The sequence below is a fragment of the Aphelocoma coerulescens genome, chromosome 15 (assembly GCF_041296385.1).
Source record: "Aphelocoma coerulescens isolate FSJ_1873_10779 chromosome 15, UR_Acoe_1.0, whole genome shotgun sequence".
Taxonomy (NCBI): Eukaryota; Metazoa; Chordata; class Aves; order Passeriformes; family Corvidae; genus Aphelocoma; species Aphelocoma coerulescens.
Window position 1 is genome coordinate 3591723 of NC_091029.1, and position 24584 is coordinate 3616306.

The 24584-nt window shown below is 42.4% G+C and overlaps 3 protein-coding genes across 8 annotated transcripts in view; 2 read left to right on the forward strand and 1 right to left on the reverse strand.

Annotated features, from left to right (window-relative positions):
• Nucleotides 1–12489, forward strand: part of KNTC1 (kinetochore associated 1) — a 32383-nt gene extending 19894 nt beyond the window's left edge. Inside the window, exons 44-63 of the mRNA XM_069030470.1 lie at nt 409–498; nt 757–928; nt 1337–1395; nt 1537–1753; nt 2363–2436; nt 3356–3566; nt 3675–3784; nt 4183–4232; nt 4590–4668; nt 5213–5331; nt 5458–5593; nt 5872–5967; nt 6625–6681; nt 7029–7083; nt 7163–7226; nt 7794–7923; nt 8800–8889; nt 9430–9575; nt 10388–10478; nt 10750–12489. Coding sequence (XP_068886571.1) covers nt 409–498; nt 757–928; nt 1337–1395; nt 1537–1753; nt 2363–2436; nt 3356–3566; nt 3675–3784; nt 4183–4232; nt 4590–4668; nt 5213–5331; nt 5458–5593; nt 5872–5967; nt 6625–6681; nt 7029–7083; nt 7163–7226; nt 7794–7923; nt 8800–8889; nt 9430–9575; nt 10388–10478; nt 10750–10797 — 2094 coding nt within the window. The 3' untranslated portion in view covers nt 10798–12489. The remainder of the gene's footprint in view (nt 1–408; nt 499–756; nt 929–1336; nt 1396–1536; nt 1754–2362; nt 2437–3355; nt 3567–3674; nt 3785–4182; nt 4233–4589; nt 4669–5212; nt 5332–5457; nt 5594–5871; nt 5968–6624; nt 6682–7028; nt 7084–7162; nt 7227–7793; nt 7924–8799; nt 8890–9429; nt 9576–10387; nt 10479–10749) is intronic.
• Nucleotides 12254–15812, reverse strand: VPS29 (VPS29 retromer complex component). Of its 2 annotated transcripts, none has more exons than XM_069030471.1 (4): nt 15716–15812; nt 13314–13505; nt 12911–13146; nt 12254–12612 (listed from the first exon to the last, which is right to left on the reverse strand). In XM_069030471.1, exons 1-4 carry the CDS (start codon nt 15716–15718, stop codon nt 12495–12497), a joined length of 549 nt encoding a protein of 182 aa, XP_068886572.1. In that variant the 5' UTR covers nt 15719–15812; the 3' UTR covers nt 12254–12494. The 2 variants fall into 2 exon arrangements, with proteins under 2 accessions (XP_068886572.1, XP_068886573.1); XM_069030472.1 differs by lacking the exon at nt 15716–15812 and adding an exon at nt 15118–15265.
• A 136-nt stretch (nt 15813–15948) lies between these two features.
• On the forward strand, nt 15949–24556 carry RAD9B (RAD9 checkpoint clamp component B). Of its 5 annotated transcripts, none has more exons than XM_069030436.1 (11): nt 15949–16647; nt 17458–17528; nt 18379–18528; nt 18758–18872; nt 19515–19614; nt 19718–19824; nt 21637–21743; nt 22225–22289; nt 22816–22938; nt 23233–23640; nt 23764–24556. In XM_069030436.1, exons 1-11 carry the CDS (start codon nt 16614–16616, stop codon nt 23837–23839), a joined length of 1356 nt encoding a protein of 451 aa, XP_068886537.1. In that variant the 5' UTR covers nt 15949–16613; the 3' UTR covers nt 23840–24556. The 5 variants fall into 5 exon arrangements, with proteins under 5 accessions (XP_068886537.1, XP_068886541.1, XP_068886536.1 ...); XM_069030440.1 differs by having other exon boundaries at nt 23233–23488; XM_069030435.1 differs by having other exon boundaries at nt 23233–24556.
• Nucleotides 24557–24584: the final 28 nt, after the last annotated feature.

Below are 24584 nucleotides of genomic sequence, written 5' to 3' on the forward strand. Positions count from 1 at the left end.
AAATAACTTTTTAAAAAAGTAATTTCTAAGTACACTGGATAAGTTCTGCATTAAAAATAGGTGGGGGTAAAAATGATACATTGGAGGTGTTTTTTGTTTGGATGGGGTTTGGTTTTGTATTTGAAGGGTTGGGGTTTTTGTGGGGTGGGTTTTTGGTTGTTGGGGTTTTTTTTAATTGTTTTCAGCACATCTTTGGTCTTTCTGCAAAATCCTGATGACTTTTTTTAGGATTTAAGAAAGCATTTTGGATAATTATGTCGTGCTGCTTATATTGACATAACACTGAAGAAACAGTAATTAAAACTAGTAATTAACAGGTATTAAAAGTGGGAAAAATTAACTCACCTTGTATGTTTTTATAAGACAAATCATGTAACATCTTATCAAATAGATGATTATTTTGAACAGCTGGATCCTTATGACTATGAAACTCTGGAAATTGTCCTGAGAGTTATCCAGAGTGCTGATGAGAAGAACACCAGCATCCAGCTGAGCCAGGTATGTCCAGATGTGTTACCTTGCTAATGGCATCTCATTTCTGCTTTGTCTATTTATTATTCATCCAGAACTGTTGAAATCAGTTGAATTATTCCATGTACACATCTTTCCCTCAGAAAACAGCCTTAAAAAAAGTGATTTCTAGTAGTTTCTCAGCAGTTCTTGTAGCAGGGACAAAAAGTCTACAGATATTAACAACTGGCCCCAAAAAGTTGCCTCCAGGACTTAACAGTTTTGGGGGTTTTTTTCTCCCCCTAGGCTTTGAGCCTCCTCAAACATCTGAAATCTTATACAAGAATTTCTCCACCAGTGGACCTAGAACACCAATATCTTTTGGAGCAGATGATTCCCTTGTCTCCAGCTTCTCACACCAGGCTGCCCTTTCACCTGCTGTTCTTCAGAACTTCCCAGTGTTTCTGGAACATTATATGTAAGTTCAGCATTTTTTATGGCCATATGTATATATTTATATCACATTCCCTTCCTCTGCTATCTGTGACATTTAAAGTGCTACAGGATATGTTGTATATTAACTGTAATTCTTTATTAATGCAGTTTTCATCCCAAGGACTTCTGAAAGCACTTGTGCTCCCAGATTGCTGCCCAGAGGAGCTAAGATGATAAATACAATGCAGGGTTTGTCCTCAAATTCTTTCCTAGGACCTCTAAAATTTATCCATGTATCCCACTTCCCAGGCCAGTGGGGATAATTACAGTCATATCCTTTCTCTCCCAATGGAGGTCCCCATGCACCAATAAACAGAAAGTGCTTAATTTCACAGAGGAAGCTGCCAGTGGATTGTGACACTTTCACAGGCAACTGATTTTTCCCTTTCAGCTGCAGAGCTCAGTGAGGAAACCTTCCCAACACTTCTGTTGATTTCCAAGCTAATGAAGGTAAAGTAGCAGCTTGAAGGAATTTATTTAAACATTATTCCCCCACACCCCAAAAAAAGAAGTTTTCATCTTTCTTGTGTGTGATGTTGGCCTCACTGTAGAAGCTCTGACAACTCTTAATCTACTTCAACATTTTTCCAGGTTTCCCTGGATACCTTCCACATGTCTGCAGTTCGACATGTCTTTGAAAAAAAACTGAAACCAAAAATATTCGAAATGAGAAACAGTGGCTGTACCTCCATTGTTAACAAGGAAACCATAAAAACTGTGCAGGCACTTCAGTCCTATATGCTGTCCATAGTCAATCCAGAGTGGGCTGTGGCCATGGCTCACAAGATTGCCCAGGAATTCCCCACAGGTGGGTTGCAAATGTGATGGGGGAAGGAATGGGGGGAGAACAGGCTTGGGACAAGCAGTGAGGGCGTGAGCAAACATTTGTTCACTGATCTTGAATAACACCCAACAAAGTTTGAGGATGAAAATGCTCCTGCATCCAGTTTTGAACAGTTGGTTAGAGAAACAGCCATTTGATGTCACAGCATCACCATCAAATCCTTTTTCCCCACTCTTTTTATAGAATCATAGAAAGGCTTTAAGGTCCTTCCAGCCCAAACCAATCCTATTCCAACCTGGACACCTTCCACTGGACCAGGTTGCTCTAAGCCCCATCCAACCTGGCCCTGTTGTCTTGCCAAAAGTTTCTCCATGTTCACACCATCCTCAGACACGTTTTCCACCAAAAGCCAATATTTCAGCCCAGTTTAATTACCTTCTCTGCTATTTGAATCCAAATAAATAATATTTTTTTGCTCTTTAGACACGAGAGTTTTCCTAATATTTTAAATAGCTTCTAATTTTTTTTTAATTCTTCAAAATAAAATGGGTATAGGATATACTGTAAGGAAAGATTAATGAAAACTTAATTTCTTTACTTCTTTCCCTTCTTTTTTTTTTAATCTTTAAAAAGGTCCTGACCATGTCCAGGCATTGAAATTCTGTCTCCATCTGGCTGAGAAGTGGCTAAAGAGTACTACAGCTCAGGTAATGGAAACTGCTTGCCAGACTGTTGTGGAATTATTACAAAAAATTACAAAATACTTATGTTTGTATTTTAATTTTTGGTGGTTTGGGCAGTGGAGTGTAAATTGTACCATAACCAACCCTGATATGAGAAATACTTTTGGGGAAGTGACCCCCCAGAAGAATCCTCTCTGTCTTGAAATATTCTCCTGTTAACACCTTGCAGAAATCAGACTTAGTCTTCTTGGAGCTTGGACAAAAAATAAGCAGTTTCAGGGAAGAATAATTTGTTCTTTCTCCTGTTGTGTGCATTTTTCGTGCTGCAGGAGAATGAGGTGGAACCTGACCCAGCTTTGATCAATGGCATTATTAATTTTTGCTCAGAGCTCCAAGATTCTTTAGCTGTTTGCAGTGTTATATTTTAAAAAATCTGCTTTGGCTTGATTCTCAGGCTTGTTTTTACATGGTTTCCTTTCTCAGGGAAAGGTGAATAAGAATCTCAGCTTTGATCATAAATACCAAACTTCCTATGGAGTTGTTGAGGCACAAAGACCACTAAATAGTTATTTCTATTTAGTCACATGATCAGATAGAATTGTGCCCAGATTAAACTGAAATTAAACTAAAATTTGAGCAGCCACGAGTTTTAATATTAATCTTTTTTTCTTCTCCATTTTACCCTAAAATCTCTTCATTTTACCTACTGCCACATATTTTATTTGGCTTTTTCACAACATAGCTTCGCAATTTTTTTCAAAATACCTTTCCTAGCTAGAGCAACAGGGTTAATCCTCTCTGTCTGCAGAAAAAATATCTGTGGGTACAGCTGTGGGGACACCTCTGAAAAGCAGACCCTGTTTGTAAAAAGTTAAGATTACTTTTTCTTGTGCTTTTTAGTAAAAGAGGCTTTTTAATGTAAAACTGTGGTGTTTTGCTAAAGGATAAGCCATGTGAGAAAGCAGAAGTCCTCCAGAGGAACTTACACTTGCAGTATAAGAGAGCAGCAACAGAAAATGTCCTGATAACAAATAACTTGAACACTGGGGAGCATCTAAAGTCCATTGGGAAACCAGCAAATCTGATTGTTTTACTGTATGAACACCACAGTATAGACCAAAGATTCCAAAATCCAGCTGGCAGAGATTATCCAGGTGAGTTTCCATAATCCAGGCTCAAAGGAGCAAAGAGAAGCTCTTTAAAAAACCCCAAGCAAGGTGATGCTGGTTTGGAAAAAACATTGTCTGCACCTCTTCCTGTAGATATCCATGTGGCAGCTAAGGAGATAGCTGAGATTAACAACTTGGATATGAACAAAATTTATGACAAACTTCTGGCTAAATGGCTGTGTCCAAGCACACCACCCTCAGGGGTAAGTCATCACTCTGGGGTTTGAAGGAAAATGACCAGTTACATAAAATATGGAGGATTTTTTTTTTTCTCTCCACTTGTTCAAAAAAATTGAGGTTATTCTGCATAAATTGCCTGTAGTACTCCTGAATCTATTTAAGATTTCAATACCTTCCTAAAATAGCACACTGCTGTCTCTGGTGAGAAGGATTTGAAGTGCTTTCCCTTCTGTCTGTGTAGAGATTAAAACCTTCCCCTTGGTGCTACAAAAGGACTGTGTAGCCAGCCTGAAGGAGTAAAGCACTTGTAAATATATCAGCCTCATCAAACACTGGTTCTAGACTTTAAGCAGGGATATGACCCAGCTATTTATCCAAGCAATGTGGAAAACTCATCTAAATTTTCATTTCTTTTTTAAAGAAAACCCAAGATATCTTTGGAGATGTACAGGAGGATGAAGAACTCCGAAGGTATGTGTGTTGTCTTACCTGTAATGTGGTGAATTATTTTTAACTTGCCAGTTAAAAATGGATCTTTCAAGAAACTGAAATGTGTGTGATTCAGAGGTCACTGTTCTTATTTTTACTTTCTGCTGACATCACTTTTGAATCATCCAATTTTTATTTATGCCACGAAATGCCATTGACAATAACTTACAGATGCAAGTGCTTAAGACTAGATTTTTGGAGGTTTTCCCCTCCTTTTTCATATCCTTGGAATAACTTATCCCTGCTCTTTTTGACAGTGAAATATTTACATTTCAATGACTGTTGATGTGTTGTATTTCAGTAGCTGTGCTTGCATTAAAAACAAACCCATTTTTGCAGAGTTATTTACCTACTTCAGTCTCGCCCGATGGATTACAGTTCAAGAATGCTTTTTGCAATTACAACATCTGTCACATCTGTGAGTTGCTAAATTCTTATTTTAGCTTTTCACCTCTTATTGAAATCAAATGTCTGCTTAACCACAAGAGTTTCCACCTATGGCTTTTGCATCTGTGTTTTGGATGGTTTGTGATTTGTATGAGCTCTGTGTTTTCCCCCTTCACCAACTTTTGGGTTAAAACTGGGATTTTCATTTAATTTTGCTATTGACTGTCAAGAGCAGCCCTTGAACTCTGGGTTTTCTAAACTTATTGCTGATATTACCTGAAACAACTTCACTAAACATTTTTTAGAGTGTGCCTTAAGCTGGTGTGAGGCATTGGCTCACTTTGGGTGGAATAAAGGAAAGTGGTAAAATTGTTTCAACAGAACCTTAACCTCCAGTTTTTCCACACTTAATAATTATATTTGTGATATTATATATCACAAATATTCAAATATATTTTTCTTGCCTGTACCAATAATCTTAAATCTAGAAAACCTAGAGGGTTATATACCTCTAGGATGATCCTCTCCAGTTGTTCAGCCAATTGTTGTGACTTTGGGACTGTTTTTCCCCTCAGCCCTTTGGTGACACTCAGCTGACATTTGCTCACAGGACCAGAGCATTCAGGTGTTTGCTCTACCTGGCAGATACCAACACTGTGGAATCACTCTTCAAGAAACCCATTGAGAAAGTCAAGTAAGATGAATTTTTTCCATATTATTAAAGCAACAGAAGGATACTTTTCAGTGTTATCCTGAGCTTGAATATGTGGATTAAATATAAACATCACTTAACTCCTGCTTTGGGGGTTTATTTTCACAGGTATTTTCTGAAGTGCTGCATTTATCTGGCAGAGTTTGAGATCTTGAATATTCCATTTACTTACGAATCATTCCACAAGAGTCCCAAGGAAGGCATGATTAAAGGGCTATGGAAGAACCACAGTCATGAACCCAGGGTAGGATTTTTAAATCCTTTGTAAAATTTGTTACACACTGTGTGAATCTACACCTCTCTGCAAAGCACAGGCTTTTCTTAATGGATGTTGCTTCAATGTTCTCTGGAGATGACAGATAAAAGCTTTACCCTTCCTGCAGTTAGAAAATAAAATTATACCCCATTTAGATGGTTTAGGTTTTGTTCCTGCTGTGTGTAAAGTAATTTTGAAAGTGGCTTGTAAAGGTTTGAAGATCATGAATTTCTGTTAAAATGCAGCATGTCCTTGCTCCCCTTCAGGCTGTGAGACTGGTGACAGAGCTTAGTTTAGAATACAAAGTGTATGATTCTCAGCTCTGGAATGGCCTCCTACAGAAACTCCTGGGCTTCAATATGGTAAGGAATTTTTAATTAGGATGAAGTCCTTCAGCAAGGTGGGAAAAAGGCTGGGTTTATCCAGTGATTGCTGAAGAATGGGATAGATACAGAAACCGTAAACCATGGTTACTTTGGGCTCTGAGATTCTGAACTGGTGAAGATCTGAGGAATTTGTGTCTTAGCATTGAATTTTGATCTGAAATTGTTGTACTTCCATTTTTTGAAAAGCCCTTCAGAGTAAATCCTATGGGAATAAATTGATAATTTTCTTCATGTTATTATCATTTTATAACATAAATAGGCACAATCCTATGTGCAAATATATACAAACTGTGCATACATGTATGTACATATATACATACACAAAACATGACCCCTAAAACGTGATGGAAATCCTGATTGTTGCCCTTCAGAATCTTAATTGCCTGTGATTGTCAAACATTATGTAAAGTTGCTGCAGCCTAAGGGGGTAACAGATGTACCTGGCAGTGTGGTTGATAATTTAATTTACTAAACTACAAAGCATATTTCCATAGGTATCAAAGGAATACAAAGAAAGTACCTTAAGAAACTCTTAAGTCTGCATCCTGCAGACAAAACAAGCTAAATGCAGTCCTGTAGATTATTGCTAAATCTTCAGAAACACCAAAGTACTTGAATGTTTTTTTTTTCCAGATTCAGTATCTGAGAAGAGTTTTGGTTGCAATTACTGGGATTCCTTCATTATGGGAGGTAAGCAAATATTGGCTGGCTTCTCATCTTTTTCTTCACTTAACAAAAACTTAAGAGTCTTTGCATGTCAGCCATGAAAAGGTTCTTTTTGAATTCCTATTATTTTTATGACAGTGCAATATGTCAGTAAACATTGGACAGAATCATTTTGCCATCAGTCAGAATATGCCTAAATCTTAGACTCTGAGATAAGGACAGCAATATTAGGGAATAATTCATCCAGGATAAATAAAAAGGAGTATCAACAGCCTTCTTCCAGGTGCAGTGGGTTGGGGTGTCTGTGTTTAGAACACACTTGGTTACACCTGGTTTTGGCTGTTACTTGAAAGAAACCTTGTTGCCAACAGATTCCCAGCTTCAGTCAAGCCTGGCGCAGTGTGGTCCTGTCCCCCTTCCTCACAGGTAGGGTTGTAACTCACTGTCCTGCCCCTGGAGTAACTGGGTTGTAGATTTACTACACCTTGTTCTCTTTCTTTCTCAGCCTCGTGTCCACCGAGTCCCAAACAGCTCCAGGAGTGCCGGGAGTGCTTTGTGCTTCTGCTCAAGTGAGTTCACAGTGCTGACTTAACACTGCTCCTAAACATCCTGTCCATAAACCAGACTGGCATTGCCTTTCCAGTGTAAAAAGCACATTGTTTCATTATTTGATTCACCACAGTGCTCTGACTTGCTCAAAAGAACCACCAGCACTCAAAGAGCCTGACTTGAACCAAGAGTTGGTTAGGAAATAGAATAGGTTTGGGTTGGGAGGGACCTTAAAAATTATCTTGAAAGGCATCCTGCACTGCTGTGTAGGATCCCTTTGGTGCAGATATCTGTACCAAAGTTCTGCTCTGGGCCAACAGCTGGCCAACAATTCCCCTCAAAATAGGACCTTGGCTGCTTAGAAAGAGAAACTGGAGTTGGGATTTGAGATTTTTTTTCAGGCTAGAAAATCCCCATGCATTTTTATTCAGTGAAATTTCAACTTGCTTGGCCATTTCTGAAATTAATGTGAGGTAGAAATGCGTTGCTCTACCTGACTTACAAATCTCAGGGCAGTTGTGCTGGCAGCACTGAGCCATCCAGTTAAACAAATCACAGCTGAGACCTTCCCTCCTGATCTCCTGAAGGTGTCCTGTCCTGGCTGACCTGGATATCATTGGAATTGCTAAACAATACACCCAGCTGGACCTCCCAGCTTTTGCCCTGGGGTGCCTCTTGGTCATTCCTCACTCTGAGAAGCGAGAGCAGCAAATCCAGGTAAATAACAAGTTGTATGTCCTGTCTCTGCAAGAGAAATATGTTTAAGCATGTCCTGCTCACCAGAGACTGTCAAAGGTGGTAACTCAGAATTCCAGTTAACTTAAACACATCCCTGCTGATGAATGCTCAACATTTCCCACCCCCAAAGGCTTCTAAAGGGATCATGTGAACACTTCCTCTTCTTTTTTCTTTTAAAGCTTCAGTCATCCCCAGTAGCTTTGTCATATGACTTTGCCTTTAGAGAATTTGAGGATGTTTTATGGGATCCCACCCATAAAACACATGGGGAAAAACCCAGTAAAACCCAAGCCATAGCAGATTGTAAGAAAAATACTAAATCCTACTTTGGGAGAGTGTTGAGTTGAAAGCTCCTGACTTCCAAGGAGGATGTTTGATAGGCACCACAAGTTCTGATAGAAACCTTTTGCCTTAAAGCCATATCTTCACTATCCATGAGCCTCGACATTTTCCTTTCTCTCCTCATTTGTTTCCATTAATTTATGCTCTGCATTGTTCTCCCTGATGAAGCATTATAGGCTATTCCCATATTTGTCATGAGCAAACTGGGACCAGTAAAGGCACCTTCAATTCTTAGGCTTCTGGTCATTAAAGTTACACTCAGAAGGTTTCCCCAAATCACAGCTTAAGTGTAAAACATTCACCCAAAAAATTCTGTGACAGCTACAGCAAAACACCATTTGAGAGTTAAAAGCAACACTTTCCATCCAACCACACAGATCCTGGTTTGATAATTCTATGTTTGCACCTAGAATTTCAAAATATTTCTGAATAAATCAAGTATTTGTTCTGGAGGAAGAGTTCCTACTTGAATCAATCACAGAATAATAATGTTTTGTAACTTATTTTCACAAGAGTTTGTTATCAACGTGTAAGAAAGAAACTGTGCTGCAACAAATAGATGAACATATGGACACTGGAGAACTGGTAGCATTTGCTTCCCAGGTAAATAAATAAAGTTTACTTCACTTCCCTTTGAGTTGGAGGCTTTTTTGATAGATAAGTGTACACAGGACCTTCTTTTCTCTCTCCTCTGATCTTGTCCAGCCTTACTTAACAGAATGCTGAAAAAATGTCAAATTCTTGTAAAATACATTTTTATTTATGTTGTGCAACTGAAAAACTTCTTGGATAATACCCAGTGCTGTGTTCTGGGCTGCCTCTGTTTGGAGGGCAGCAGAACCACCTTGGTTTTTTTGAAATAAATATTTGAAGCTAAAAGGCCAAAGGATTTAGGAAACTGCACTCTTGCCTTCAGCTGCCTCCCTATGGGCAAGTTTAACTCATTTCCAACTCTCTGAATCTGGGATCAGTTTTCAGAAAATCTGTCATTTCACAGCACTTAAAAAAACCCATCAAAATGTAAAAAAAACCCCATTCTCTATAGAGTCCAGTATGAAAACTATGAGCTCTTTCCTTTCAAAAGTAAAAATCTCTTTTATCCAAAATATTAATACTTTTCACTACTAAAACTTAAATCTACAGATCAGCTCTTTGGTTTTGGACAGTATCATCAATGAGAAGCTCTATGAACAGTTCTGGAAAACCAAATATTACCCACTGTTGAAGCAACACCTGATAAACACGCACAGAATAAAAGAGCTGGTGGATTATTTTGCCAAAAATAACTGGTAAGTTAATAAATGGTAAAAAACCAGGTGTAACTGGTAGTAATTACAGGAATTAAATCTCACCTTCATTTGATTTTCATCTGTTTAGAGGTTCTCTAGTACTTGGTGTCTAAGGGTTTTTGAAGTATTGCTAAGGTAAATAAATAAATCTCTCCTCACTACTTTGCATACTTAGGACAGAGTTTTACAGCCATTCAAGACCAAGTAACAGATTGTTAAACCTGGACTAGCAGCAGATGAAATGCAGTTAAAATAGAAGCAACCAGAGTGAAATAATCAAAATCTTGACCTTACCTTTAGGTGAATCCAGCTCGGGGGGGGGCATCACAGAGTCACAGCTTCAGCAATAAGAACACTCAGAAAAACATTAATGAGCTGCCTGTACTGAAGACTTGGGAATTGGTGGTTTTGCCACAAAGTTTTCAAGAATTAAAAGCACCTCTTGTGCTCCACTTAAATCACAAAAGGTCCTGGGTTGGGCCCCACTCACCTGTGGGTGGTTCCCAGCACTTGGGCTCCTCTCACATCTGGGGACACTCAGGCCAGAGCCCAAACCCTTGGGCTGGGAGGGTTACCCTTTATCCCACACTCAAACTGGGATAGGAACCAATAAACATTTAAATTCTAGAATACACTGATTTTATTAACAGCCCAGGGAAAAAGCCAGGCTTGTTTTCTCTACTGGGAAAATGGCAGGACCCATCTGACTTCAAAACTATGGGATCATACTTTGTTTTTCTACTTGTTGTTTAAATCATTGGCTTTTTAGAGAGCTTCATCTGACAAAGCTGATCAGCTTTTGCCTCTTACAGCCTTGATGATGCAACAGTCCTGATTCAAGAGTATCAAGAGAAATGTGGGAATCCTGCTCTAGCAGACATCCCAGCATCTGATCTTCTGCAGGTAAAACAAACCACTTCTGCATTTCAGGCAGTATTTTCTCCTTTTTTCTCTTAAGATTTTCACCCAACTTTTTGCAGAAATACTTTTTAGCTGATCTACTTCAGTCACATATATTGTATACAATAAAACATCCCTTCATCAATTCAAATAGTTCATTTTACCTGAACCAAATCTGTGCCATGCTAACCCTCACACTTCCAAGGACTTTCCCAGGTCTTGGATCATATCCCATTTTCCTAAGCCCTATTAACATTGTTCTTTGACCTTCCAGACGTACCTGACTGGATCAGAGGGGTCCTGTGTCCTGGAACTGCCATAAATTAGGTTGAGATTTACCCTTTCCCCTCCTCCCTCTCCTGGCAGGAGGAGGGGCTGTGCATTCAGAACTCTTGTACTGGTCAAGAGAACATCAGACTAAAACCCCAAAGCTTTTACCAAGAGAGTCCACAGCCTCTCCACATTATTTCAGCTGTTCTAGGCTGCTTCTCCTCCATTCTCCATCCCCATGAAAACAGTTCAGATTCACAGCAGAATTTCCTGATTCTAGTCAACAGTTCATACTCAGCACTTTAACTTTGGGAAGGAGTAACGTTTATTTCCTTTACTTCTGTATTTCTCCATGCTCAGGCCTGCTGTCAGGACCACTCTGAGATGTCACTCACAACAACATAACCTTGCCATCATTGTGATAAGCTTTTATAAAACTGCAGGGGGTGTGGTTCATGTAAAATACTTTGCAGACAAATTTTAAGTGTAATTTTATAAACTTATGTATCAATTTTGGCCTTACAGTAAAAATAAATAAAATTATGTGTCAATTTTGGCCTTACAATATAAATTAAAAAATAAACTTATTCATCAGTTTTTACCCCTTACAGTATTCTATAAACCTCTTAATTATGAGTTTGTCAATCAACTGATGTTCCAGTCAATAAAATTCCTTTAATAACTTGTGCCAAGATTTTCTTTTCAACCTACCTCTGACTGCATGAAGTGCAATTAGCCAGAGGTTCCTGAGACACCAGCCTGAAATGTCTTTTTGTCCAGGGCAAAGCAGGTTTATTTTGAATAGAAATAAGTTATTTAGTCAGTTCATGACACAGAAATAAGGGTTCCAGCTGATGGAAAAGTCATAATCCAAAGGCCAAGGAAACTGCCCCCCCCCCCCCATTCTAAACGTTCTGCTGTGGGAGACAAAAATAAAACTCTGTTTTGTTGGAAAGTTACAGCAGTTGTGAGAAAGGGGAGCTGTTAAATACATTCAGTTCCCTGCAGCTGTGGGAACAGAGAAGCCTCACAAGGTGCAGTTGTCTTGAGCAAGCCATATTTATCTTCAGCAGCTTTAAGAACATCACATGGAATTACATCACTGAGAGCCTCAGTGCATGGAGCAAAGTGCACACACATGGAGTGTCAGATGTGAGCCACAAAGGAAGGAAGGAAAGCCTCTCCTCACTGGTTACAGATTTAACGAGATCATCAGCCATGAAAGCACAGGGAGATTTGGAACTGCTTTGATCAGAGAAAGACTCAAAACTGTTTACAGTGAAATTATGAGGTAATTTTAATATTTTCAAGCCATTTTACTCCTTTAACTTAGCTGAGAATGTTAAATTGAGAAAATTAAATATAAACTGGATTCTGGAGCAAACCCAGCCTGGTCCCAGAGGCCTCAATGTCTTTGTTCAAGCCCTGTACAAGCCTCCCTTAGAAGCTGAACACCAAACCACCACAACTGCTGCATTCTTCCCCAACAACACCTCACAAAGCTCAGCTTTTCTATGAAGTGGAGTTTATTACAACATTAAGGAACAGTATTTAGACAGTTATCTTAATGGAATATTTTACAAATCAATTCATACAGAGAAAAGCAAACACGAGGTTGTTTAAATTCATGACCAAGAAGTTACATTGTTAAGCTGTTAGCGACAGTGCAGGGCTGTAAACGAGCAATCAAGTTTTGGAACTTGCAGTTCAGAAGGAGATGGTAAAAATACCAGACAAGCAAAAACATTTTTAGGATTTCTTGTACTCAATTCTTTCTACCTTCACATCATCTCCAATTAGTTGATAGACATATGTAACTACTGTAGAAGCCTGGATGTCCATCAGCACAAATGAAGGAATGATGTTGCTGGAAAGAGAGGAAAAAATTCATACTGACTGTGTGTCTATAATCCCCTTAGCAGTGTTTTACCACTATTTAACAGAAATCACTTTAAGAAAAATGGGTATTAATTCTGTAAGTAGAGCACATGAGATCTGAGGCTGTATTTCATCTTTCAGTCAAGGAGACTGAGCAAGTACAGCTGTGTAAGTTACACAACTGTAATTATCCTCTCCCTGACATTTAAATCATAAATATCAACCCTCAGGAGTTTGTAATTCAGTTTTGTTACCAAAAAGAAAAAATCCCCCTAATATTCACTTACTTCTCTAAGGCATGGTAGGCTCCTGTAGCTGATCCTGGGTTGATATAGAACTTGTTTTCATGTTCAAACGCCTCAAATTTGTGTGTATGTCCTGAAATGAGGATGTCCACATCAAACTGTCTCTGGAGTAGTGCCAGGCTGGCCATGTCACCCCAGGGGATCACCTGATGGCCGTGAATCAGCCCAATTTTGAACTGTCCAACAGTCACAACTTTCTGTTCGGGATAATTCAGGTTCTACAAATAAAGAAAAATAAACCCAGATTAGACAGATTCCTCTTTAAACCCAACCCTATGCAACACCAAGAAGGGGAAAGCTCAGGAACTCAATTCACGACTTCTACTTGAATGAACCCCAAATGTCACCTTTCTGTAAAAGATACCCCCAAAAAAATGGACACTACCTCATCAAAGTCCCCTCTGACAACATGAACATCCCCAGCCAGGGTCTTGAGGTAGTCATAGGTGTCCTTGGTGCAGAGGTTCCCTGTGCACAGGATGTGTTGGATCTTCCCAGGCACCAGCAGCTTTTTGAACTTGGCCGGGAGGCTGTTGCAGCGATGGGGGATGTGGAGGTCTCCCAGCACCAACACCAACTTCAGGGGCAGGGCAGGGGAGAGAGAAGGTTACAGACACGGGTTAGGGCACAGTCAGCACTGCAATGTCTTCTGCAGAGTCACAACTTTGCATTTGGATCTAAAAGCTGCTGAAGTAAGGATGGAATGGTGATGGAATGTTGCTCTGTTCCGAGGGAAACGAGGCTCTTTGCCAGACCGTGATCAGAGGGAGCTTTACAAACACAAGTTACAGAATTATTTGTGTTTTGTTGCTGAAAGCCAACAGTGCAAGATAACACGTTCCTGTTGTATTACCTTATGTCTTTTACACAAAATTGGGAACTACCATAAACTATCCCACTTTCTTTTTTCTCTAGGACATGTTTCAAGCACAGACCTGGCTAAACTGCAGCCACTTCTCTTAAAAAGCTCTTCATCCAAATTTCTCTCCCCTTATCAAAAAAAATACCAAGATATTTTTAAAAAGCGGCAAATTTGCAACATGTGTTAATAGCTGACCAGAAAAGGAAGCGTGCTCACACTCCTCACTGTAGAAACCACTGAAAAACTGAATAAAGCTAAAAAGTAACAACAAAATACAAACAGGACACTGCAGAGAAGCCAATCCAGGTCACTGCACACAGTGTTCCTGTTACCACTTCTTTACATTTATAGTTTCAATGTAACAGATGCCAGAATAAAAATGTAGTGGGGGCTTCAAAATTAAGGACTGAGATGATGCAAGGCCGTGGCTTAACAGCACAGGCTTTAAATCTGCAAATAAAGCAATAATGCGAGCAACACAGGATAAATTAATTGTGCAAAAAGGACATGAGAAGCTTTACAAAGCAGAGGGGGATTTTATGGCACTGCACTGGGAAAACCCTGGATCTGGAGACACTCAGCCCTGGTAACTCAAAGAATGGCTCCATATTAAAGGGATTTTATCTTCCACTTCATGTTAGTGAGGCAGTTCCTAAGATGATACCCTCAAATGTGTTTGTAAAGGACACAGCCCAAACTTATTTCTATAAACAAAGATAACTAGGCTAGGAAATTGTATTTTTAAAGGTTTTTTTCATGTATTTTTAGGCCATGCAGTTACCTTCAGGCTAAGAGCCCTCAAACAGGCAGAGGGAACTTGGGTGGTATTTTTGATTGGTTTGGGGTTTGTTTTTTTTTAATTAAGAACATCTCAGTGCCACCATCAAAACCATCAGGAGACAGATGGTTGGAAGTACCAGTAAAGCAATAAAAAAGCTTTTTAATCAATGAGTGACCAATCTAAAACTAAACCAGGAGAGGAAAGAAAAAAAAAAAAAAAAGACATTTTTTATGGTCTTTGAAAAGTAACAAGTGAATAACAGTGATTTTGATTAATAAGTGGCAATAGATTGTCCTACTACTGCCTAAGGGACTTAAATGTGCAATGCCAGTTATGTATTCGATGTTTAATAAAATTATCCTACCACTTACACAACCCACCGTGCCAGCAGTGCGTGCACTCAACACAGACATTCCCTTTGCTGACAAACCCTCAGCCCCACATTTCCCCAAAAATCACATTTCACTTCCCATTCATTACAGAAAAGCTTAGCAAGCTACAGTGGCCAAACCAAATGAACAGCACTGCAGTGTGTTTAATCGTCACAGGTATCTGCAGCATAAAGCAGTGGCAGAGAACGATAAAAGACTTGGGTTTTGCCAGGAATTTGGGTGTGATCTGGAGCGTGGATTGACCAGCAGCCCCCAAATTCATCTGAGCCACCTGCCACTGACACGGAGTAACACGAACGAGCCCTTACCACGGGTGTTAGCGAGAGCCAAGGAGTAACTTACTCTGTGCCCAGCCTGATTGGAATGAAGGAGTTGATTGCAGGGGATGAGAAACAGGGCGGAACATGATCAATGTTAAACGAGAGGAAGCAACAGAAGAGAAAACACAGCCAAATGAACGGGCAAATAATAATTAATGAATTGTCGATGTTATGAAAGAAGCGTTAAAGAAAATTTTAAAAAAATAATAATAATGCGATTACGATAAAATTAATACAAATTATAAACGGGGCTCCTGCAGTGACGGCCCGGCCCGCATCCCCTGGGGGCCTCGCCTCAGATGGGGACCGCCCTCCCGCCCGCTCTCCCCCGCCCGGGTCGGGCTCGGCTTCCGTGGCGGTGCCGGGGGTCCCGGGGTGTGCGGGGTGTCCCGGGTGGGCTCCCGGGGCTCCCGGGGTCCCCCCGCTTCTCACCATCGCGCCCGCTCCGCTCCGGCCCTCCCGGAACCCGCCCGGCACCGCCCCCGCTACGGCGGCCGGGAAGGGAGAACACAGCGCCGAACGCGTTCGTGCCGCTGACTGGGTTTTACACACGTGAAACCAGAGCTGTCCGCAAAAGGAGCCGATAATGACACGAGAGAGGGAGAGAGACACTGATTATTTATTTATTTATTTATTTCAGAGTTGCGCAAGCCTGGCTGCTCCGTGGTGTCCCACAAACCAAGCACCCCAACTAGCAAAGCTTTTTACTATTTATGCGTTTTAGGAAACAAAGGAATTTGTGTTCATTGGCTACAAGTTACATACTTCTTTTATTAATTAGTATTCTATTGGTTAATGATTCTCTTGTCTCCCATGCTAATTAGTGCCATGCTCAGCCCTTCTCTTTTTTCGGGTCGGGGGCGTTTCCTGGCTCTGTCTCTGAGCTGGTGCTGCCGAGGGCAGAGCAGGGGCAGCTCCGGTTTCTGCTGTCTGGGAGCAGGGACAGGACCCAGGGAACGGCTGGAACTGTGTCAGGGAGGTTTAGGTTGGATATCTGGAAAGGTTCTCCCTCAGAGGGGGCACTGACCAAGGTCCCCAGGGAATGGGCACGGCCCCGAGGCTGCCAGAGCTCCAGGAGCGTTTGGACAGCGCTGCCAGGGATGCCCAGGGTGGGGTTGTTGGGGTGTCTGTGCAGGACCAGGGGCTGGATCGATGATCCCTGCGTGTCCCTCCCAACTCGGGATATTCCACAATTCCGTAACTCCACAATTTCATAACTCCGCAGTTGCCCGACCCCACGGTTCCCCATCCGGGGCTCCTCGCGGCGCAGGCCCCGCCCCCGCGGCGTTTCCCGCCCTCCGCGGCCGTGAGGGAGGCGGGGGGGGCGGCCATGAAGTGTGTGATTGGGGGGGCGCAGCTGCGAGGTACCGGGAGCCCGGGGAGCCCAGGGAGCCCAGGGAGCCCAGGGAGCCCGGCACACGCGGGGATTGCTGCGGGTCCCGGCACATGCGGGGATTGCTGCGGGTCCCGGCACACGCGGGGATTGCTGCGGGTCCCGGCAGCGGGACGGGCGGGCGCTACTCCCGGCACCCGGCGCTGCCCTCAGGCGCGGCCCCGAGCGGAACACGATCCCTGGGAGCAGAGCTGGGGATCCGCCTCTCCCTCATCCCAGCGGGATCGGGCGGTTGTGTGGGATGCGCACACCTGGGAGCAGAGCGCTGGGTTTGGGGGCTCCCAGGTGGAGATGCCGTGGCCTGGCTGCGTGTCTCCCCGTGCGCCTCCAGGGGCACAGCTCGAATCCTGGGTGCAGCGTTCTGTGGAAAAAGCTGCTCTGCCACTGCCAGAGGCGAATCCCAAAGCCCTCTGCTGGGTTCCACTGTGTTTCTTAGGGTTCCATCTCTCCAGATGTCCCGTTTCTTGTCAGACTTTCCATCCGCTAAATGTCATTTTTAATGGTGGAGTTTTGCCCGATGGAATTAATTTGTGGTGAGACCAGGTGCTGCAAAGGTGCTGCAATATTTGAGGTGCCTCATCAGAGTCAGCTTTCCAAAACATCAGGGGTTTGGAAAATTAAAATTTCAGTTAAAAAGAAAAAAACATTTTCCACCATCAATTTACAAATTTCCTATACATTTGAAGGAAATGTTTCTTCTTGAATTATTCTGGAGAAAGTGCAGTGTCACCTTTTTATTTTAATTTAGAATGCATACTGCAGTGTTTTCTTTCCCTGACAGTGTTTGGAAGAGCAATACATGCCATAGCACGGATTAGTGATGAATTTTGGTTTGACCCTGTAGAAAAAGGTGTAAGTGAACTTCATTTATTCTAATTTTAAAATCTTTCTTGGAAGCCCAGTATTTTTACTGTTGGATACTGTGTTTTCCTACAGGTGCCTTTCAGTCCATCACATTCTCAGCTCTCTCCACTTTCAGTATGGACAAATGCCATATTTTCTGTGATTATAATTATGCAGATTCCATCATGGAAGATTTTGTTCCTACTCTGCCCTAAGATCCCTTGATTTTTTGTTGTCCAGGACATCCGGATTAATGCCACGAGGTTCAGTTCTGTTGCCACATGTCAAAAGGTTTGAGTTTTGTACCACACAGGAGCTGCCTCTAAAAACAACATGTTTTGTACCGTTGTGACTCAACAGGAAGAACACATCCATTAATGCCTCTGATTAATCAAACACCATTTCCAGCAAAATTAGTGTTCTCTCCAGAGGTTTCTTAGTTAAAAGTGATCAGCTCTCCTTGACTCACTGGGAGGATGGAAAAGCACAAGTGGAGATTATTTGTTTTAATACCTGAAGAATTTCTGAGGTGTGAGTGGTGTCTTTGCTCATTTGTATGGATCATGTCCCTCAAATGCCCCTACCACAAGCTGAGCTCTGGGTGTTTGGGTAACTCAATTATTTTTATAAATAATTTTAAAATCAATTTTAAAAATAAGTATTTTTAAATTTTTTAATCCTTTTGAGATGTGCATTTCCAGGTTTGCTGGTGGCACTGAAGCCCAGAGGAGGCTTTTTTTAAAAAAGTTCAATATGAGATAGTTTTGAGTTAATAAATTGTTTTACTTCCATCACTGCTTGGATCCAATGATGTTGGAGGTCTTTTCCAACCCTAATGACTCTGTGATTCCATTTCCAGCTTGCCTTAAGATCAGTGAATTCCTCGAGGTCAGCATATGCATGTGTGTTCTTCTCATCCATGTTTTTCCAACATTACTGCTGGACAGCTGTGTCCCAACCGTGTCAGAAGGAAAAGCAGTTATCCCTCCCCTGTAAATTGATAATTAAGGTACATTTTAATGAGTCGTTGCACACAACAGCAAATTAACCCAATTTCCAGCTGAAATTATAATGGGTGAGGATCAGCCTGGGCTCTCCCAGAGTCCCCAGAGCAGTTTGGGGAAGCCTTAAGTGCAGGAGCTTGAGATAAACCAGGGTACAAACCCAGGGAAATTATATTTATTGCAAAGCTGTTCAGGGAGTAACCTCTGCACTGATTTATCTTTTTTTTTTTACAGTCAGTTCTCCCTGTGTTTAGATGTGTAAACGTGCTGGAAAGGAATGTAGAGAAATGCAGCATCTCCACCAACCCCAATGACCACCACATCACCTTTCAGCTCCTCTGCAGGCACGGTAAGGTCACAGGGGAAGTGACTTCACAGAGAAACAGTTAAAACCCACATTTCATGCCATTATCAGTGCAGGAGCTGGTCTCTCATCCTCAGCCCAGCAGGACTGGGAATGTTCATCAGCATCAGTCTTTGGAAAATTCCTAAATAAACATCATCTCCCCCCACAGAGCTGTGCTGTGTTGGAGGCAGTGGTTTGTATCATCAAGAATCCAGCTGGTGTTACCAATAATGGGATAATCACTGAATTATCTCTCCAGACAACTGAGCTCCCTTAGCACATCCTTACCCAGAAATGCAGAGATCTGTAGGGTTTGGCTTCTGCATTCCACCCCCTTTTATATTATTTTACCAGTAAATTACTGAGGCCATTTCCCACCCTGTATTTGTTGCACTTGTTGCTGTTCATGTATTTCTTGTGGATCCTTAAAAACCTCGGATGCTGTCCAGGCACAGCTAATAGGATGGAGGGAGTCTCAGATGGCAGGTGGATTCCATTTTCTGTTTGTGGTGAGTTATTTCCATGTAACTGGACTAAGTTCCCTGGTTACTTCCTCTATTCAACAATTAATACTTTAAAAAAAAAAAAAGTATATTTTTAAATTACAGCCCAGAACTGATTTTTGTTCATTTCCTTTATGCTCAGGTGTTGTAAAAACCTATAACCTGACATTCCAAGAGTGTGATCCCTTGCAGGCTATTTTTGCAAAGCACATGTGTCCAAACATTCTTAAAGTCCACTCCAGGTAACAAACACAGAATTCTTTTTTGTTGAGTTTTACTTTCTAATGTAACAAATGCTAAATAGTCATAGATAGAATTATTTTAGTGTTGAATGACATTTTACAGGCTGCTGGCTGATGTGATGATTCACTTTCCAACCAGTCAGGAAGAAATAACCTTGTCAGTAACTCCAATGAAAGTTTGTTTCAAGAGTTACACTGAGGAAGATACTGGTAAGGAAATTTAAAATGTGAACCAATACTTGGAGTTTTAATGCTTTTTTTTTTGAGGTGAACTCAAGGAATAATAACTGTCATTATATAAATGTGGGATGAATTTTATGGCTGAACGATATTTTTAACAGAACATTATAGAGAGAGATTTTAAGTCATGCTGCCACCCTCTGGTTTTAATAAATTAAATAAATTGAAATAAATTGAAACATCTTCCTGGTGTCAGTAGCAGATCTCAGACTGAGCAGCCAATTGAAATAAATTATGCCACTTGGTGTAGGCTTGAAAGAGGTAATTACTGTGCTGCAAGAGCAGAAGCCTGGCAACTGCCAGGAAAAAGGGGATAATTTTATGTTTTAAAAAGAACTATTTAAATCTGAATACCACAATTACAGAATTGATATCATTAGAGAGCATATTTTAGTCTGAGGACAGCAGAGTGTCAGCAGGCCCTGCACTGTTGCTGCCATGGTCACATCTCCAGGACACGGAGAACAAGCTGTAGATTCTTGGGGTGTGACTCAAACTAATTTTGAAGGTATAATTGTGGTTCTGAAGTAGAGGTTCTTGTATATCATATAATAAAGAGATTATTTTCGTACTTGTTATGACCAAAGCTGGGGATAATGACCTGGGAAGAGCCTGGAGCACAGGGGTGGGAACTGGGCTAAGAGGCAGGGGAGAGCAGCAAACTGGCTGGAGTGAAACAGGGCAGAAATTACTGAAAATACAAAGATTACATTTTGAATGACAAATGTGAGTACTTTAGAAACATTCACTTACCAGGACTATTGTCAGAAAGAAAGTGAAAAATGGTACAATTGTAAAGAGATACCAAACCCCAGGGAGGGAGGAGGAGGGGCAATGAGAGGCGCTGTGCTCGTGGTGAATCTCCCTGCCTGCAGCAGCTCCCGTGTCCTTTGAACACCTCACCTGGCCGTGGCCTGGGCGATTCCACGCTCAGCTTTCACAGAAATCAAACCCTCTGCCCAGACCCGCTCTCCATTGTGGCACAGCCACAGCTGCACGTGTGTGACAAACAGCCCCTGCCACAGCTACAGGGAACTTCCTACCAGAGCCTGCTTGAACTCTCGGTGGGGCCTGAAGGCTGAGATGAAACAAAGCTCCTGAGCAGAGAAAGGGAAGAGAGAGAATCGCCTGTAACACTCCCTCAGCAGCCTGGCTTTGCCGGGGAGCAGCTCGAGCTGCTGGGGGAATTTCTCTGAGCTCTCTGGGATTATCACACTTCAGGAAAGCGCCCTCTCACTTTCTCTTCACACACCTATTAACAGCCACGGTAACAAACAACTGAATACCTGAAAATGAACAGCCAATTTCCTGTTGCCACTTAAGGGTCAGGAAAAGATTGTAATTTAAAACAAAGAGCCTCCGTCCACCTCCATTGTGCTCTGGTGATTAGCAGCAATTTTGATTAATCTGTTAAAGTCAAGGCCGCATTTTGGGTTTCCCATCCATGCAACAATAGGCAGCTGGGAATATTAGTGATGGATGCCTGTGGAAGAAGCAGATCTGCAAGAACAGCAGCAGGTATTGGGTTAGATCACACAGCAGAACATGGAACAGGTTCTGCAAAAATCCATTTAAATCTACACAATGTACTCTAGATAAATTCAGGATTTTACTTAATTAGAATATATATTTGAGCTAAACATTTACTACTGTAAACCACTCTAAAAACACAATTATTTGTTCAAACAATGCTGATGTAGAAACCTCAGGGTTATAATCACAGTTGCATTGAGTTCAAACTTCACTCATGTGAGTCCTTGACTTTGTTGTTATCTCAAACAGACTTTTCAAGGACAATGCTTACTGAGATACAGCTCAGTCCTGAGGAATTTGACTACTTTCAAGTTGGAGTAGATTCTGAAGTGACATTTTGCCTTAAAGAATTGAGGGTAAAGTAAGAATTTGTCTGGAAAAAAAAAAAAAAACATTTCCCATTAACTTGCCTGACTGGACCAGGACAACACAGGATGGTCCCTGGGGAATGGCCCTGGGCTGTGTCCTACCAGCCCTCCTGACAGCAGCAGGGTTTCAGCACCTGCTTGAGGATTAGCTTTAAACCCCAGGATCCCCAAAACGCTGCAGAGCCCCTCACAGCAGCCTTTGAAAGGCAAACAAAACATTTCTGAAACACAAATGTGGTTTCTGTGCTGGGCAGACACAGCACAGCTGCCCCAGGGAAAGCATCGTGACCAGGGAAGTTCTCCATGCAGAACCTCCTCTGGCAAAGCTCTGGCAGGGGAGGACAGAAATTATTCTTAGAAGCAGCAGACTTTTCCTCTCTTTTTGCCAGTAAACAGCAGCTGGGATAAACTTACACTCAAATATTAATGTTCTGGGTTTAACAAGCATTTCACTCCCCCTTCCCTGCAGGGCCTGCTGGCGTTTTCCGAAGCCACCAGTGTTCCTGTGTCCATCCACTTCGACAGATGTGGGAAGTACGTGTGGGAACTGCCCTGACTGGACTGCACTCCCTGCAGTCACCCAGTGAATACTGAACTGCAGATTAGAGCAGATTTTCATTTCAAACCAAAAGCCAGTTCTAACCTGTGATCCAGGAGTAGAGTTTGTCATTCCACATAAAGCACTGAACCCAGGCGTGGGCACTGCCGTGCTGACTGATGAGCTCCTGTGTATAAATTACCTGGACACCTGAGGCTCTCGGTCTCATGCATGCCATGATTTATTTAGCACTTTACAGAAACAATACGTTTTCTGAATAAATAGAATTTTAGCAATTACGTATTTAAAGCTACCATTTGACTCTGATACTGCACAGCATTTGGTCATTGGAGCAGTGAGATCTGGAACAGGAGCCCCTCTCTCATTCCTCTGCAGCAAATACAGGAGATTTTCAGCTTTTCAGAGGCACTTTTTAACCCATGTGTAGAATCACAGGATCTGTGTCACCTCCCACAGTATCTGTAATTCTCTGTGCTGCTTTGTCTCAATATTTGTGTTTAGACCCATTGCTTTCAGCATTGAGGACCTGCTGCTGGAGGCCAGCTTTATCCTGGCTACCTTGTGTGAGGCTGAGAAGGAGGCAGCTTCCCCAGAGCCTGCCTGCTGCCCACAGCCCTGGGACAGGTAACGGGGCTGAGGGTGAAAAAGAGGTTTTAAGAAGGGTGAAAAACTCAGGTTTTCACAGGAAAACTGAACTAGAGGGGTTCAGGAACATCTCAGCAGCACAACAGCAACAAAGGGGTGCAAGAGAGAACACTACAAGCTGCTGCTTTCCTGGTCTCCATGGGGTCTGGCTGCAGCAGGAGGGAAGATGCTGAGAATCTCCTCTAAAGCTGTAATCTTTTCACAAACAGAAAAAAAAGGTATTCCAATGAAACACAAAGCCAGTTCCTAACTGCCCTACTCTGTCCAATCCAGCTCAAAGATGCCTATGGATAAATCTGAACAGACCTCCGTGGATGGAGCCAGCAAGGCAGACATGGCCGCTTCCAAAAAGCCACAGCAGAAGGGAAACACCCCAAGCACGGACTCTGCAAAACCCCCAGGAGCTTTGGCAAACCAAGAGGTAAAAAGTATTCCCAGAGGCACGGAGAGGGATGTGCCAGGCAGAGCAGCAGGAGCAGCCACGGCTGAGGCAGCAGGAGGAGAAGCCACAGAGGCTCCTTACGAGAAGGTGAGAGAACTCCCCGTGGTGTCAGCACTGGAACCCCACAGCTGCTGCTTGGCTGAGCACCCCCACGTGCACTGGAGGTTTCAGTGGGATCAGCTGTCACAGCAGCACTGCTGGAAAACCCCACCACTGCTGGGAATACTCCTGGGGGGCAGGTGGGTTTCACTGGGAAACGCTGCAGCTGAGAAAGATCTTGAAGTAGCAAAGGCTTCACAAATATTTAATGCCCCAATTCTGTATCACAGAATTCTTACCTGTACAAATACTGCATTTTCCAGTTTCATTCCTTATTCTTCGGAGCTGTTTCTTGCAAGGAGAAAGAGGCCATCGGTGACACCTTCCAGAGTTTGGTGACAGCCAGTGACACCGAGGAGGATTTTGGTGCCTTGCAGAGCTCCCAGGTTCTGTAGTTCCGGTGTTGGGGTCCAAGGACAGAAAGTGGGGAGTGCCCAGGAGGGAAGGGCAGTGCAGGCCCAGCATTTGTCACTGGTGCTGTGACCCAGCAGCACAGAATGTTCTGGAACTGTCAGTGCTCTTGTAACGGCACAAATTTAGGTCACGGTTGACTCTGTTGAGGTTTGTGTGTTCTGCAGGAACTGCTGGGGTTCTGCTCTCAGAACACTCTCACTAAGAGAGTCTCAGCTGGAATTCAAACTCTGTTACCACATCAGGCAAATGAAGCTGCTGTTCTGGTTAAGGGTGCTGGAAAAATAACCCAACCATGCCCTCTGCCACAGCCAAACCCAGCCCAGCTCCAGAACTCGTTTTTACAGAGACTCTGCAGAACCAGCATTTAACTGAACACCAAAGTTGTCACAGAATTGCATTTTAAAAAATAAAGGTTTGTGTTTCAGACTTGCATTACTCTTTTCCTTCCCTGCATCTCCTCCACCACACATCAGGGGCAGTGCAGTATTTCCAAAGACACACTGGAATAAAACACTGAAATTGCCAGTCAGTTTAAGGGTTGTTACCTGTCTGCCAGACTGCTGCAGAAGGCACTGGGTGTCACTCAGGTGTGGATCTGAGAACAGGGCAGGGAGGGCACAGTGACAGCCCAGCCACACCCCAGCCCTGGCTGTGCCTCTGTGCCACCAAC